This window comes from Sphaerodactylus townsendi, linkage group LG12 (assembly GCF_021028975.2).
Source record: "Sphaerodactylus townsendi isolate TG3544 linkage group LG12, MPM_Stown_v2.3, whole genome shotgun sequence".
Taxonomy (NCBI): domain Eukaryota; kingdom Metazoa; phylum Chordata; class Lepidosauria; order Squamata; family Sphaerodactylidae; genus Sphaerodactylus; species Sphaerodactylus townsendi.
Genome location: NC_059436.1, coordinates 18,805,830 through 18,822,948, shown reverse-complemented (window position 1 = coordinate 18,822,948; position 17,119 = coordinate 18,805,830). Strand labels below are relative to the sequence as shown.

General features: G+C 43.6%; 1 protein-coding gene and 2 non-coding genes across 3 annotated transcripts; all 3 read right to left on the bottom strand.

Annotated features, from left to right (window-relative positions):
* Positions 1-9,223: 9,223 nt before the first annotated feature.
* On the bottom strand, positions 9,224-16,522 carry HSPA8 (heat shock protein family A (Hsp70) member 8). Its single transcript, XM_048512886.1, has 9 exons — positions 16,371-16,522; positions 14,097-14,306; positions 13,533-13,738; positions 13,281-13,433; positions 12,628-13,183; positions 12,035-12,237; positions 11,471-11,669; positions 10,317-10,549; positions 9,224-9,599 (listed from the first exon to the last, which is right to left on the bottom strand). Exons 2-9 carry the CDS (start codon positions 14,299-14,301, stop codon positions 9,414-9,416), a joined length of 1,941 nt encoding a protein of 646 aa, XP_048368843.1. The 5' UTR covers positions 14,302-14,306; positions 16,371-16,522; the 3' UTR covers positions 9,224-9,413.
* Positions 10,014-10,111, bottom strand: LOC125442316. The gene has a single exon (XR_007245971.1). It is a non-coding gene; the product is annotated as a small nucleolar RNA SNORD14 (small nucleolar RNA).
* Positions 11,774-11,871, bottom strand: LOC125442317. The gene has a single exon (XR_007245972.1). It is a non-coding gene; the product is annotated as a small nucleolar RNA SNORD14 (small nucleolar RNA).
* Positions 16,523-17,119: the final 597 nt, after the last annotated feature.

The window sequence follows — 17,119 nt, the reverse complement described above, 5'->3', positions numbered from 1 at the left end:
GTCATATGGGATGGCAAAAACCGAGGTTGCAAATGCAAATAATGACAATGACAAAGGGAGAGGAGGTTGGACACTACCAAATATGCAACTGTATTTAATTTCATGTACATGCATATGGATCAGGAATGGATTGTTTGCAGGATCGCGGAACTACTACTGGCGCTTGAAGCCTACAACATGCAAATGGGATGGCACGATAGACTTTGTGGAACCAAATAAAATACAGGTTATTCAATAACCATTATATTTAGAAACCGACTGATTAAGATCTGGGGATAAATACAAAGATGTTTTACAAGAAATGTTCCCTGCTCCGGGTATCTAGGTAGAGTCAGCTCCAATTAAAAGATAAAAGAGAACAGTCCTGGCCCAACATCATGAGACATTATTAAAATGTCGCAACAACCATATCATAAAGATCAAATTATGTGGGGAGAGACAAATTAACCGGTTTGCTTACACCCAATTGTATATTTCAAGAAGGATGGTAGCTTAGCAGGGATTTCACGTTGAAGCGAGAGCGGCTTTTTTTGATGATGATATAATAAGAGGGCGGAAGAAGAAACAGAATAGGTAAAATGCTCTGAATTATTTATTAACATTAGATACAAGAGAAGAAGAACTAATCCAAAACAGCATGATAGATGGAGTAAAATCTTAAAAGAAACATAGTATTAGAAGGAATGGGAACAAATATGGAATGCATATAGAGATATGGTATGTATAGATGTTGAGAAAATATAAGTGAAAGCTAATAGCAATACACAGGTGTACATTACTCCTTTGAAGATATCTAAGGCCAAAGCTGCAGTTTCCTACCTATCTGCTGGAGATGGCACCTGTGGGCTCCTTTTCCACTCCCTGGTGGACATGCGGGAAAATTACAGGGATATTGGACAAAATACATAAAAAACACAATACGATTTTAAAGTTGAACTTTGTAATGCTCAATTTATCTGTTAGGATTGTACAGGGTAAAACTTATATGTCACTCTAGAATTATTAGCTTACATGAGTCTTCAGCTCATTATCAGACTAGCAGTATTGGAGACATCCCAAGACCACCATCCATTTCAGACTGGGTATAGTAAACTATGGACATACATGGATCTAGATTTGTTAACAGGAATAATACAAGCTAAGATGCACAGAAGGGACTGGACCCATTACAAACGAGAATTTTTTTAAGTCCAATACTTCAGAAACTACTGTAATAACATTGTTGCAAGAGATTATTGTATGACTTTGATTAATTTATCTGTTTTGGTTTTCAGTCAAGGTATACCGTTTAAAACAACATGTTTAGTACCTCAATTTAAAAGCTAAGAGTGTAGAGAAGCTAGCTAAAAGGTAAATATAGTTAATATGAGAAAAGGAAAATACGTGACGGTTGGAAATTACATTAGCCGTTAGAATATATAGGATCATAACAAGATAAACCTTGGTAAGAGGTACAATGTTATAATTTAAATATCTTTTAATTATGAATGTCAAATGACTGTACGTTTGTATTATCTTTTGAAATTTAATAAACATTATTTAAAAAAAAAAGACTGTTATTAAGGGAATTGTTTGATTCATACATGTTTTGTGCACATTTGTAGGGTGGAAGGTTTTGTATGTTTATACTGTTCTATATTATTAAGGCACCTTAATTACTTTTTCACTTCACTAAGTAAATGATTTAGCTCAACACAGGAGTGTTGTTGTATGTGTGTCAATGATAGTAGCAGTAGGACTGGCGGTGACTTCCTAGAAAGACCTGGTTGGCCACTTACGAACATACTGCCTTGATGGGCCTTGGTCTGATCCTGCAGGGGGTTTCCTATAAACCTGGATGTCCCAGATCTTGGTCCATGGTATAATACCATAGAGTTCCATTCCCAAAGTAGCTATTTTGTCAAGAGGAATTGATCTCTGCCTCCTGGAGATCAGTTGTAATTCTAGAAGGCCTCCAGACACCACCTGGAGGTTGGTGGCAGTGGTGGGATCCAAAAATTTTAGTAACAGGTTCCCATGGTGGTGGGATTCAAACTGTGGCATAGCACCAATGGGGCTGGGTGGGGCGGGGGGGGCTGGCTCAGTGGCCGGGCATTCAGGGGAACAGGGCATTTCCTGGAGTGGAGCTGGCCAGCAAGCAAGGGCAGCAGCCATGCACAGGTCCTTGAGAGGGGAAAAGGGCACGCATGAGCTGCCATACGCCGGTGCCTCCTACTGCTAGACTGCTTCAAGTTCTGCGCACTACTGCTGAGAGGAGGGGCGTAACTAAGGCAAAAATCACGTGGCAAAATCACCAATTAGTAACCCCCTCTCAGCACACACAAATAATTAGTAACCTACTCTCGGGAACCTGTGAGAACCTGCTGGATCCCACCTCTGGTTGGTGGCCTTAAACACACACACTGAGGTCCATCCTCTCACCAAACCATACCTCCCCAGGCTCCTCCCCTGACATTTCCAAATATTTTTTAATATATATTTTTATTTTCTCAACATATACAGAAACAAAAAAACAAAAATTAAACATAAACACTTTCACACCCCACCACATCAATACAAAACAAGAACTTGAAGTGCAAGAAGAAAATAACTAAGTATTAACTTCCCACCATCTCATTATTGAATTCTAATCCGTTCTAGGTTCTAATTAAAATGAAACAATTTATCAGTTACACACCTTATCATTTCTAATATTCTACCCCAGTCTCCTGTTTTCTTTTCAATCTCAAATCCTGCGATTATTTATCTTCTACCATATTTTTTCAATAGGTAGTCCATAAAAGGTTTCCAGTTTTCCACAAACTTCTCTGTTATTACTGTCCTTTAATAAGGTTGTGGATTGTGCTATTTCTGAATATTCTGTAATCTTCTGCATCCGATCTTCCTTGGTTGGTGCTTTTTCCTCTCTCCATGTCTGGGCGTACAATGTGTTTTTTTTTGCAGTAGCAAGTATTTCTCATCCAAGATCTGGCAGCCCCCATGTACGTTATTGAATGTGGGTATGAACTAAATGAAAGCTGTGGATTCTGGAGGAAGGCCTGAAGAAAGCACTGGTGTGAGCTGAGTACAGTGGTGCTACTATGTTAGGTTTTTAGTAGAGGACATCAGAAGCAGAAGGGCCATGGCTCAGTGGCAGAGCATCCGCTCGGCATGCAGAAAGTCCCAGGTTCAATCCTCAACGTCTCCAGTTGAAAGGACCAGATAGCAGGCGACATGAAAGATCTCTACCTCAACCTTTGTCAACCACAGATCTGATTCCATATAAGGCAGCTTCACGCAAGCTCCTGGGCAGATTCACGCTTTCCTCCCTCATCATAAACATTCTGTGCAACTTCTTCCAAAGGGAAGAAGCCACCCTTGCTTGGCCAACGCTGGGCAGAGAATCAGATCAAACCACAAAACTTCCGACAGGGTAACATTCCCTAAACAAAACGACAGAAGGGTTCATATTTGATAACCATTAAGGAGCTTAATTAAATAATTATAACTCCGGCTCCCGAGCTCCAAGCAATCGATAGCCATGAGCTCTGAAGCAACCGCACACTCCGAGCTCTGCCGTTTGCACAGCGCCCTGCAGCGGGCAGGCCAAAGGCCTTTAAATGCAATTGATGCTAAAGTTGCATTAAAACATTCCCATCGAGGGCAATTGTAGATTAAAGGCTGCCAAGGCGCTGCAGTTTGCCAGTCGATATTCTTTATTTGCTGCATCAATCCATCCCCGCGCAAGCCCCCCCACGAGCTTCACCTCCCCTCCTGCATGCTATTAGTACAAGTCAATTTGCTGTCAATGGGCAGCCGAGTCAAAGACACATTAATGCATACTCACAAAAGCCATGCGCATGGCATTATCACTTCACTCGCTTTCAAATTACTCTCCAACGCCAACTCTGGGTAGCTTGTGACATGTTAGCTCGATGTGCGATTTGTTGCTCGCTGGCTTAATATTTCATGTCTAAAGATTTCATCAGATATTTGATGACAGCAATAAACTAGCACCCGCGGGGAAATCATTTTGAATAATAGAATTAGGTATTGTTGGGAAATCAATCAAGGATGAGTGTTTGGAAAGTTAGCGATGTATATATATTTTTTCTCAGTGCCTAGAGTACCCATTTGTCAGCTAATTAAAGGCCTTATTATTAATAAATCATACTTAAGCAGGAGAAATTAGAAATCAAACTCTAGTCTCTCTTGAGAGTAAGAAAAAGTCAACCCGTCACTAGAAAAAAAAAATTACAACCAGCACAAACTTCTTGAATGCTAACCCTGACAGCATGCCTTTGATTTTCTGCATGAAATGGTAGGATATTGTACAATTGGGTGTGAAATCTTGAGGTTTCCTGGCAATGACCGTCCTCATTTTACAATGGTTCATTTTCACATTTCCTTTCACTGACAGCCACAAGGGACAAAATCTTCTTCTCTATGCAGATTTTTAAAATAGCATTCATAGATGCCAAGATGGTCATCCTGAGTTTCGAGTTAAAAGGTAGCCAGCGGCTACTTGGAGTCCCCTTTGGCGAGCACTACGTTCCACTCGAGAAGAACTTCTGGACTTTGGGAAGCGTTTGGAGCCGTCTCTGAGGAAGCGCGGAGACCAGTGATCAGAAGAAGGAAAGCGTGACTTTATGTGACTGTTGACATTTTGCAGCGATCAAATTCTATTTCAGGAGCTGGATGAAGGAAGTCATTCTTACGGGCCGTGAATGTTTGTAACGTTTCCTTTGTTTAAACCTGTCTTCCACCCCCGGTCAATGGCATTTTGCAGTTTTAATACTCTAATTTCTACTTTATTACAAAACAGAGCCAGTGTGGTAAAGTGTTGCAATTAAGAGTGCTGCTCTAATGATTCCTGCTCCTAATCCTGTGATTTTTTTCCTTATATTGCTTTCTTTCCCATTTCATCTCGAAGAAGTGAGCTCAAACTTATGCTGGAATAGATGTTGTTAAACTTTTAAGGTGCTGCTGGATCCTTTACTTCCTCTTAACTTGTGGCCAGGGGCTCAACGACATGAAGCTCACTCCCTGTCCCTTAGATCAAGTCATACTTTTTATTTATGTATTATTATAGTCTGCCGTTCTCACGGGGATTCAAAGAGGATTACACATAGTGAGTCAGCACAGTCAACAAAATGGGGGGCATTCAATCATCAGTGCATTAGGATTTTAAAAGTCTGAAACCTCCAGAAAAAATGGAAGCCTAGTATTATGGAAGCCATGACATATTAAGCAGTACAAAAACTCCAGAATAAGAACCTACATACAGTAAGCCATACATAGCAGTATATACCACAATCTATAATAATTTATCCAGACTGAGCCATTTTGCAGTGTAACTGTACATTCCTGCACAGAAAAGCCCTCTTGAATGATTCCGTTGTGCACGCTTCACAGATTGGGTTGTCAGCTCTGGGTTGCAAAATACCTGAAAATTTGGGGGGGGGGGCAGGGGTGGAGCTTGAGGAAGGGAGGGACCTTAGCAAGGCACAAAGCCATGGAGTCCACCTTCCAAAGCAGCCATTTTCTCCCGGTGAACTGATGTCTGTTACCTGAAGCTCAGTTGTAATAGCGAGAGATCTCCAGTCATCTGCTGCCGTTGGCAACTGTATTCACACAAGGCCAGGTGTTTGGGAGCTTTCTTGATCTCTTGAGCTGGCCGTTCCATAAGGGGGAAGCCACAACAGGGGAAGTGTGTGAATGGGCAGCTGTTTCCCCATGGCATAAGAAAGACCAAGACCATGAGGGGCTTTGTGTGTGATAGCCAACACCCTCTTCTCTTGAAGACAACACACAAGACATGAGAGAAAGCAGTCAGCGGTAGTCTCGGAAGAGCCAAAGGCCAAAATTCTTTGAGAGCATTATAAATTGAGCTACAAGTATTGAGCCTAACTGAAGAATTTCCAAGACCAAACCTAGCACAATTTGGTTAGCCTAAGCCAAAATAGGATTAATGATTTGATGACTGACAAATGTGCATGTTGTTAAGTTTTGTTGTTTAAATAATCAAAAAAAGACTGACCAAGCCAAAATATGATTGATGATTGACAAAAGTGTTAAGAGAGAATAATTTCTGTTCCCATTTTATAAATGAGGGGAAACTAAGCCTGACCCACAGAAAGAAATTTTTGTGCCTCAAATCCAACAGAGTGGCTGTCATTCAGAGTAGAAGAAGAAGAGTTTGGATTTATATCCCCCCCCCCCTTTCTCTCCTGCAGGAGACTCAAAGGGGCTTACAATCTCCTTGCCCTTCCCCCCTCACAACAAACACCCTGTGAGGTAGGTGGGGCTGAGAGAGCTCCAAGAAGCTGTGACTAGCCCAAGGTCACCCAGCTGGCGTGTGTGGGAGTGTACAGGCTAATCTGAATTCCCCGGATAAGCCTCAGATCAGGCGGCAGAGTGGAGAATCAAACCCGGTTCCTTCAGATTAGATACACGAGCTCTTAACCTCCTACGCCACTGCTGTAGACAATACAGGGCTGAATAGGACAATGGTTTGATGTCATCCAATGCTGCATTCACCTGTAACTGTAGTTGCTCGAGTGGCCTCCTGCACAGGCACACATTTGGGACTGCCCAGAAGGTCACAGAGAGGTAACTATGACCCCCATTTTACCATGCTGCTGCTCAAGAACCTAGAAAAACTTCTACAATAGTAGAAAACAGACCTTCTGGAAGCAGAACAACTTTCCGTGGGCTATCAATCATCTTAGATCAGTTTTGATTTCTGCAACGCTGCAAAGTTTACAAAAAGATCAAAACACATAAAAGCATATTGGATTTCTCTTGACTAAAGGAAAAGAGATGGTTAAAAGTTATGATTTAAAGTTATCAAAAAGATGGGTCTTTTATAAGTTAACAGCTGCTGACATCTGGTGGACAAAACCAGCATTCTGGCTTCAACTGCTGTTCCAGACTGGATATACTGCAGAAGACATGCAATTTACTCCCCAGGAATCACCTGTGCCTCTAACCTTCTCATTGGCTCTGTAGCCAATGTGTCAAAGGCACAAAATCCCTTTGGTATCCAAAGATGACTCTGACAATATCCCTAGTTTATTACAAGGCAGGCAAGTGACACATTTCTAATTACAAGTAGATTTAATTTCAGATCACTTGAAGGACTGGAATCATGTTAACAATCTTTAGTTTTCTTCCAAATGGTGTTTTATATCACTTTTTTTTTGGGGGGGGGAGCTGTAAACTCATAGTCAATAAAGGGGAGCTTCCCCTCAGTTTTCTTTCTCTAGATTTTACTAGCCTGGATCACGGTGCGACATGTCAGCTGCTGTGACCAACCAATATCAGCTGCTGTGACCAACCAATAGACAGTCCAGGATCGCAGTCGAGGTAACTCTGAAAAGCTCTTTGTATCAGCGTACTTTGATTTCTGCCCCTCTTCTCAAGATGCCTTCTACTTGCATTTGAAGCACTGCTATAAGCTCGTCTTAACACCCTTACCTAGATGGTCCAGCCTAACCCAATCTTTTTAGATCACTAAAACTATGCAGGATCAGTTCTGGTATGAATTGGATGGAAGACCATCAGAAAGTCAAGTGTTGCTACAGAGGCAAACAATGACAAAACACCTGTGCTTTTAAACCACATGGATCACTCTATATGTGGGAAGCATATATATATATTAACAATATATATAAACAATGGAGACAAACCTGCAATTGGGATTTGAGAAACTCAAAAGAGGAGCACCTGACCTTGTTATGTCACAATAAGGAATCCTGAACTCAGCATGAAAATGACAAACATTGAGACTTGTAGAGATCAATTTTATTTTTGTGGACTACAAACCCATTTAATTAGCTGTAATGGATAGATCCTTAATACATTTTCTGAGATATATAGTAAGGTTTGTAGACTTGGGGGTGGAGCCAGTGGTAAAAACATGTGAAAACAAGGGTGTTGTGGTAAATGGCCTTTAGTTGCGGCTACCATTTTCCAGAAGCAGTTACCGAGTGCAAAGCTCTGGAACGGAAGGCAAGGTTTAAACTTCCTATCCATAAGCAGCTTTGAAAAGTAGGTGGGCTTTTAGCCTTATCTAACAGTGGAAAACCTCTGCATGCAATCATTCGAGCTGTTAGCAGGGGCAGTAATTGTGAAGTATTATGAAGAGGTATTGGAGAAAGAACAAGTCTGAATACACATTAAAATTCTCTTGGCAAAGGGAGTACATGTAAATGGCCATTTACTATTTTTATCGTGTCTAAGCCAATGCTGCAATACCTCGTTCAAAGGGACCAGAAAAGTGGAGAATTTGAGGCCTATGAAAACTCCACTGCACATTACGGCAACCAGCTCAATTCTGCTTAGATGGTCAATCCAAGACTTATTCAGTTTGTTCACCAAATGTGTATGGTCACAGGAACTGGGCCCCCTTTCATCAGAGGAAATGCAAAGGTGCTATTCTTAGAGGTTGTTAAACCACCAAAGTATCTTCCCCTTAATCTTTTAACACTAAGCTGCTTAAGAGCATATATGTAACTCAAATCTTTCATTAGCGTTCTACTAAGTCTTCACCCTAGAAACCCGAGTCAAACTTTCCCACAAGTGTACCTTAACGTTCAAGCAACCACTATTATACTGCTTTATTTTAAAGGAGTGTTTAATCCTAGCTCATCCTTACAACATTCATCGGTAACTACAGGTGAGGTTTGTGTGGAACAGCAATACAATTACCCCTTCTCCATCTTAGTTTTGATATATTGCAGGTAGGCATAAGAAATTCAATGGGAATTTTTGGGAGTTGTGTAGAAGTCAGATGACACACAAAGGCCCACAAATGATACAGAAAAAGTTTAAAAACTCAGAAGTGCATAAAATATATGTATTGCATAGTATCAACATATTTTATGTTAATACCATAAATATACACTACTACTTTTTAGAAGTTAAAAGAACAAAAATCAGACTACTCTGGCATGAAAGGAAGGGGGGAAATTTTCACGTCACTGAAGGTGGGGGGAGATGCCCCATAACCCCTTATGTGGAAGGGATAACTGTATTAGGTCAGAGTCAGCTATTAGTCCATGAATTTAAATTTTAAGCCTGCTGGTACTTCACATGTCTCTCAAGGGTGGCTCTTTGCAGAGCATTTTCTCTAACTATATTGCATCTGCAAGCTTATTCACGCTATTTCAGACCAAGCCAGAGGTTAGGTGTGAACACTGGAGCAGATTATTACAAATAAGAAAATCACAAAAAACAAATCTTTAATGTTGCCAATTAAATAAGTTCATTTTATTAAGACAAGTTGCATTTTCATGTTTTGTTTTACAGTACTGGTAAAGTGCAAAAGTTGTTTGCCTTCCCCTCCCTGTGCACACGTTCAAAGCATAAAGAATGCCCTTGTATGAGTCCTTCATTCCTGAAGGTGCTCTGTGGAATGCCATTTCAAAATCTTAATCAACCTCCTCGATGGTTGGTCCAGAAGATGCTCCTCCAGAAGGGGGAGCTCCACCACCAGGGAAGCCTCCGGGCATGCCTCCAGGCATCCCACCAGCGCTCTGGTACAGCTTGGTGATGATGGGATTGCAAACCTTCTCCAGCTCCTTCTGCTGGTGTTCAAACTCTTCCTTCTCAGCAGTCTAAAATACAGGAAAGGGAACAAGGGTCACAAGTGGTAAACAGGTCATTTTGAAGATGCCTGCCTAGACACAAAGCTGGGATTTTCAACAGTAGAGCTAAAACATCATATGAACATGCCAGGATGCAGTTCTTCCAGAGACCCCCCCCCCTTCTAGTTGCTATTATCCAAAATCATTGAAACATGCTGTGTAGGTGTCTATAGGATAAGTATAACACAAACCCACAAGGAAGCATGGTTAACCCTCTTGATTTCTAAGTGATTCTGCATGGATTGAACTAGATGGCCTTTACACCCCTTCCAACTCTGAGTTGAAGAAATGCCAGGTAAATGTGGCTGGAGAGCTCTTGGCTGCCATTTGACAAGAGAGAACTAGACCATCAGATGTTAAGACAAGGAATACATGATGAAGTGGTCGCTCAGACATCCAAGGAAGGTACTTTAAGCCAACACAGGTCTTCCAACCTCTGGTGGAAACTACGAATGGTTTTGGAAACACTTTCATCATTGCGACCATGTTACTGTTCTTCAATCCCAAGCACAAAGTCACTACAGTGGTTTCTAGAACCACTTACCAAGCTAAAATCATCTGCCTATTTCATTTATGCTGCCAAGCAGCCCATTAACAGATCTGGCAGCAACTACAAGGTTAGCAGAAACACCCCATGCCATTAAAAATTGGACAGCATCGAGAACTATTCCCTCCCAAGGTCCATACCTGATTCTTATCCAGCCAGTTGATTATTTCGTTGCATTTATCCAAGATCTTCTGCTTGTCTTCATCACTGATTTTCCCTTGAAGTTTCTCATCTTCAACAGTCGCCTTCATATTGAAAGCATAGGACTCCAGCGAGTTCTTGGACGACACCTTATCTCGCTGCTTTTCATCTTCAGCCTTGTATTTTTCTGCTTCCTGCACCATACGCTCAATGTCTTCCTTGCTGAGACGGCCTACAAGGAAAAAGAGACCCAAGTTTCAGTTTAGCCGCTGGCTCAGGACTCACCATTGTGTTGCTGCTATGCACTTCATGCATGTGAATTGGCCAGGGAGACAACTACTAGCGCTTCTAAATTTTGTGCTATGGTAAAATGTTATATTTATTATTCTGCTATGGTGCATAAATATTCATACATATTGTGCAATTCACGTAGTTGTTGGAATGTTCAATTAGTTCAGAACGCTGGAATGAACAGAACACTTCATCTCACCTTAAGATGGAAGTACGCTATGCTGACACATAAAAGCATTGTATGAAATATGCATATAGACTGTATCGTTCATTTCTCTATAAATACAGCAACACAAAGTATAAATATGGCATGCATTTGGGAAAAGTTTTGAATGTCAGAAAGAGCAAAGCCGATTTACAGCTGTTGCCATTGGCTTCTCCTGAACCCAGAAACATTTCTTCTTGGCCTTTGTGTCTGCTAACGCAACTAAGAATCATTGTCTCCAGACATTGCCATTGCTGCAATTGGTTTCCTTCTGGTTACAAGACCTTTGGTTTTTTGAGCTTGTCTTCTGACTTGTGTAACCTTGTAGTATTGGTTTACATATGCACTATATATGGCTGTTTGTAATACACTACATGTTTTGTAAACTGTTATTGCAATGAGGCTATATTTTGTTACATAGTGCATTGCTGTTTTTTTCCTTGTAAATGCCAGTACACACAGGACATGCTGTACTGCTTTGTTGCTGCACGCTTTAGACAAAGCAATTTACTAGGAGACACGTGAACAGAAAAAATAGTAACTGTGCCATAGACTCACTTTATCGTAAATTAAGATGTGATTTTTGTATAAACAAGCAAAGGACATCTGAATTCATGGCACTTCCTAGATCATAACGGAAACTTTATCAGCACTTACCTTTGTCGTTGGTAATAGTGATCTTGTTCTCCTTTCCAGTGCTTTTATCAACAGCTGACACATTGAGGATACCATTGGCATCAATATCAAACGTTACTTCAATTTGAGGTACACCTCTCGGGGCTGGAGGGATGCCAGTCAATTCAAACTTGCCCAGCAAGTTATTGTCCTTGGTCATTGCTCTCTCCCCTTCATAAACCTGAAGATACAAATTAACCTTTGAGCTTCTGAAAGGGGGCACCTTCCCAGAATTCATTTCTTTGAAAGCTAATTCAGTCAAAATAAAAAGTGTGCACTAGATGGTCGCTCAGACATCCAAGGAAGGTTCTTTAGGCCAACACGGGTCTTTCGACCTCTGGTGGAAACTACGAATGGTTTTGGAAACACTTTCATCATTGCGGCCAAATCTGTGCAGTTATCTTACCACTTAAGCACCACCTCAAAGCAACTTTGAATAACTCAACACAATTGTATTTAGGCATAAAACTTTTCTGAAACTTAACATGTTACTGCATCCTGATTTTAAGTTGAACCACATAATCCAAAAAGATGTGCTATTCATACCTGTATCAGTACACCTGGCTGATTATCAGAGTATGTGGTGAATGTCTGGGTCTGCTTGGTAGGGATTGTGGTGTTGCGCTTGATCAGAACCGTCATGACACCACCAGCTGTTTCAATGCCCAGGGACAGGGGAGTGACATCCAGCAACAGCAGGTCTTGAACGTTCTCTGATTTGTCCCCAGACAAAATTGCAGCCTGGACAGCTACAAAAAGAAAAACAGGCGCATGAGAAACTGACTTTTAATTAAATGCGTTAATCTGCTCTCTCATGAATTTTGGCTAATTCTGTTAAGTGAATAAGCTTTAGAAACCAGGTCAACAGTAAAGCTCCTGCGTCTCATAGAAAACACCACACATGAGCTTAAGCAGTAGGCAATATTACAGCTTTAAGCTTGTCAAAAGCTTAACAAGAGTGTTGTGGGTTTTCCGGGTTTCCAGAGAGGATCCTCTGAAGATGCCAGCCACAAATGCAGGTGAAACATCAGGAAAAACTGCTACTGGAACACGGCCATACAACCCAGAAAACCCACAACACTCTAGTGATTCTGGGCGTGAAAGCCCTTGACTATCAAAAACTTAACAATTTTAATTACCTGCGCCATAAGCAACAGCTTCATCAGGATTGATACTTTTGTTCAGCTCTTTGCCATTGAAGAAATCCTGAAGGAGCTTCTGGATTTTGGGGATTCGGGTGGATCCACCAACAAGCACGATATCGTGCACCTGAGATTTGTCTAGCTTGGCATCCCGCAGGGCCTTCTCCACAGGATCCAGAGTGCCGCGGAACAAGTCGGCATTCAGTTCTTCAAAACGAGCTCTTGTGATTGAGGTGTAGAAGTCGATGCCCTCGTACAGGGAGTCGATTTCAATACTGGCCTGAGTGCTGGAGGACAGGGTACGCTTAGCACGCTCGCAGGCAGTGCGGAGCCGGCGAACGGCCCGTTTGTTCTCACTGATGTCCTTCTTGTGCTTGCGCTTGAACTCGGCAATGAAATGGTTAACCATTCGGTTGTCAAAGTCTTCGCCACCCAAATGGGTGTCACCTGCAGTGGACTTCACTTCAAAGATGCCATCCTCAATTGTGAGGATAGAGACATCAAAAGTCCCACCGCCAAGATCAAAAATCAAGACGTTCCTCTCAGCACCGACCTAGACAGGCACAACAAAAGGAAGTTATGTCATGAAGTCAAAAGGGGGCAGCCCTACCCAAGGTTCCTCCCACCAACTGTATTTGCTTTCCACTCACTTTTTTATCTAGACCATAAGCAATAGCAGCAGCAGTGGGCTCATTGATGATGCGAAGCACATTGAGACCAGCAATGGTTCCAGCATCTTTTGTAGCCTGGCGTTGGGAGTCATTGAAATAAGCAGGGACAGTTACCACTGCATTTGTAACAGTCTAGAAAGGAAAGAGCAGAAGTTGAGAACTGTGCATAAATTCATAAAGCATTCACCTCAATTCTAGAGCTCAATTCAACTGGGGTGCTCAAAACCTCACCTTTCCCAAATACGCCTCAGCAATCTCCTTCATTTTGGTTAGCACCATGGAAGATATTTCTTCTGGATAAAAGCTTTTTGTTTCTCCTTTGTACTCCACCTCAACTTTCGGTTTGCCTGCGTCGTTCACAACATTAAAAGGCCAGTGCTTCATATCAGATTGGACGACAGCATCATCAAATCTGCGACCAATCAGGCGCTTGGCATCTGTAAAGAAAGTTTGCATGTAGAATCAGTTACACCTTAATGGAAAATTGGATGATGGTATTGTCAAATGCAACACTGCACTTTAGGGCTTTCGGAAGTAGAGATCTCTAGAACTTCAAAAAGATTCACAAAATCTTCCATAAATCCACAAGCTTTTAAGATGTTAAATACCCCTCCTGTTTGCATCGTAATAATTAGAATTAAGCCTTATAGCTCACGTTATTAAGAATTCATGGAAAAAGCTGTCATTAAGCAATTCTATTTCAGTGAGTTTCACCCCAGCTAAACATATAGCTGATGCAAACAAATGTTGCAGATTGAGAGGTTCATTCATTAAGTAGTTGGAACTTTCTCTTACCAAAAACCGTGTTGGTGGGGTTCATTGCCACTTGGTTCTTTGCGGCATCTCCAATTAGCCTTTCTGTATCTGTGAATGCAACGTAACTTGGTGTGGTTCTGTTACCCTGATCATTGGCAATGATTTCCACTTTGCCATGTTGGAATACACCAACACAGGAATAAGTGGTGCCAAGATCAATCCCAACTGATGGTCCCTTAGACATGGTAGCTGCAAACATAAAAAGAGATTTCAGATTAGACCACTTAGCTAAAACTACTGCAAAAAAGCACACCTCAGCAAACATTACATTTGCAGTTCAACTTTAATAGTAATAAATTTCAAATAGCTAAAAAAAATTCAGCCAGCTGTGATGAACAGGCTAAAAAAAAACCCAGTTATGACACTAAAATAGCTAAATCTTCAATTAAGACTACTGAAAAGGATGAGGAATACATAATAAGAGGGATCCGCACAAATACTTTGGTGATGCATCATCATAGGCCTCTGGGCGAAGCCTGAATTGAGACAAACAACCAGCCAAAGAACTGGCAGTTGTGATATTAAACAAAATTATATAAGGTAACTGTATATCACCTTTTTTCATTATGATTTTAGCAGGCCCTTATTTCCCTTAATTGTCTTTAATAAGCATACAGCACTTGCACTACTACATGATGCTGCTAACCTGATGATGGGGAAATAAATACTTGCAACAAAACAAGCATCTGTTTCAAAATTGTTAACTGCTTAATACTGGCCAATAATACCTCCCCATTAAGCCCTCAGCCTGTGGGCCGGCCCTTCCCCCCTCCGATTTCTGGGTGGAGCTCAAGATCAGAGCGACCTTGAAGACGCACCACGTGCTCTGCCCGGAAACGGAGAACGCCGGCCCACGTGGGACGCCGCAAGACTGAACGACATCTCCCAGCATGCCCCTCGGCCTTTTGCCAGGAGCCGCGAGAAGAGTTTTGGGAGTCCCGCAAGGGGGCGGTGCCAGCCCGAGACACGTGCTACGGTGCCTCCCGGAACCGGCAGAGCGCGCTGCTGAGCACGTGCGGAGGGGGGAGACGAAGAGAAAGCGAGCAGGCGGCGAAATGGCGGCCTCTCCCGGCCTGCGGCAACCACATTCCTCGCACCGCTTTTACAGCCGGCCCCTGCCGCTTCATTGCTCGGCCCTAACGGTCCGCCATGGGGGAAAGACAACCTTTCTCTGGGCGAAGATGACTGCTCCAAAGACCCCCGCCCCGCAAGAAACCCTGCAGCCCTTCCCTCTGCGCACCACAGTTCCTACCCCCCCGGCTTGGAAGCCGCCACCATTTTTGGAAGATGCTACAGCCGAATAACAGCACCACCTCAAGGAGCCGGGGAGGATATTCAGAAAGGATCGGGTTCATTCCCTTGCAGTCGTGTGTGTGTCTGAAGCAGAAGACCTCGAGCATCTGGGAGGGCAGGAGCTTCCTAGAGGCCAAGACACCCCCCCCCCCCGCCCGCAAAAGGGACCTTTTGGGCTCTGCAAAATTTAGCCTCCGGCAATCTTGCTAACTTTCAATGCTGGCCCCTTTTGCCGTCAAAGCGGCCCCTCGTTGACTTAAGCGTGCCAGGCTCCCGGGCTGGAACTCGGGAGCAAGGAAGCGCAACATCGGGCTGGCGAACGCCCGCTGCAAATTACGGCTTAGCCTCCGACAACCAACTTTCGGTTACATAATGAAAGGAGATTCATGCCCCAGCGACACGTGTCCTTCCGGAAGGCGCTCTCGCCCCCTGCTGCCCCTGTGACTCCCACCCACGCCAGTAAGCCTTGCTGTTGCTCAAAGGGGATTTCTTGGAAAACCACCCACAGCAAATGGGGAAAGAGGGAGGAAGGCCGAGCCACTCGCCTGGGTTATCCAGCGGGACCGCGCCCTTCTCCCCCATACTGCATATTCCCCCCCCCCATCAAATTCGCATCCCTCCCTCTTTTTCACTACTCATTGCAACATCCAGATATTGCAAAGGGAACCATGACGGATGTTTAGATTTGGCAAGGGAGAACATGAGTAACGTTTTTGCAATAGTGTCACAATTAGATCGGTGTTTATAAAGCTAACAAGGGGCACACAAAGCAAGCCCCCACCACGTGACCACTCAGCTACTGGGGGGGATCCAAGACAATTAAAGCTGTCCCTACCAAATTACCCACCCACCCCATATCATAAACTGAGTGCGGGGACGGATCAGCAGGCAACAAAGCGGAGCGCGAGAGAACAAAGCCTCCTCCTCCCTCCTTTCTCCCCCCCCCCCCCAATACATTACCGGCTCAGTGCACAGCAAAGACCCACACACCACGCGACCTGCAGTATCAAAGCGACTTCCCCCCGCTGCCTGTGGGCTTTATAAAACCCCGGAGAACCTTCCAGAAAGGCCTTGCCCCTTTCCGGCCACCGGGCCAATCGGTACGCGTCGCCTGCCTGGCTTGTCCCCGGCCTGGCGGCGCCGCCAGCCAATGAGCGGAGAGGCCGTGCGCGCGGCTTGTGTGACGCAATAGTGGAAGGCAAAGTAGGCGGGGAAAGGGAGTGATTCACCGTGCCGGCCGGCCGGCTTCGTTTCCTCGCTGACTCTTTCCCTTTCTTTCTACCCCGCCCTCCTCTTTTCTTCTAGAACTTTCCTCCTTCCCACAGCGAGAGCGAGCGTGGGTCGGGAGCCGCAAGGAAGCCAGCGGAGCCACCACGAGCCTATAGAAGCCCGTCGATCGCCGAATATTTGCATAGGCGGGTGGGGGTTGGGGGAGGGTCTCTATGTATGGAGCGGAGTCAATCGTAGTCGGAATTTGGGATCGGGAATTTACATAACGGCCGATAGACGAGGGGGGAAGGGAGCGCGCGCTTGGAAGGGAGTTATGACGTGAGGGGATCAAATTGGCCAATCAGATCGTGGGGTCTTGGGAACGCGCGGGCTGACTGGCCAATCAGATTTCTGGTTACCTCAGCGGGCGGGAAGGGTGGCGATTGCCGTTTTCTGGCACTGTGAGGAAAGAAAGAAAGAAAGGGAGCCAAAATGGCGGA

Bases quoted from the DNA above. Each gene is read 5' to 3' on its own strand.
- HSPA8 (XM_048512886.1), bottom strand. From the start codon at position 14,301: ATGTCTAAGGGACCATCAGTTGGGATTGATCTTGGCACCACTTATTCC. The intron at 12,238-12,627 runs GTAATTAAAATT...TTCTTTTTGTAG, and splicing joins AGCTGTTGCTTATGGCGCAG to CTGTCCAGGCTGCAATTTTG. The intron at 11,670-12,034 runs GTATGAATAGCA...TTGTATCTTCAG, and splicing joins AGCCAGGTGTACTGATACAG to GTTTATGAAGGGGAGAGAGC.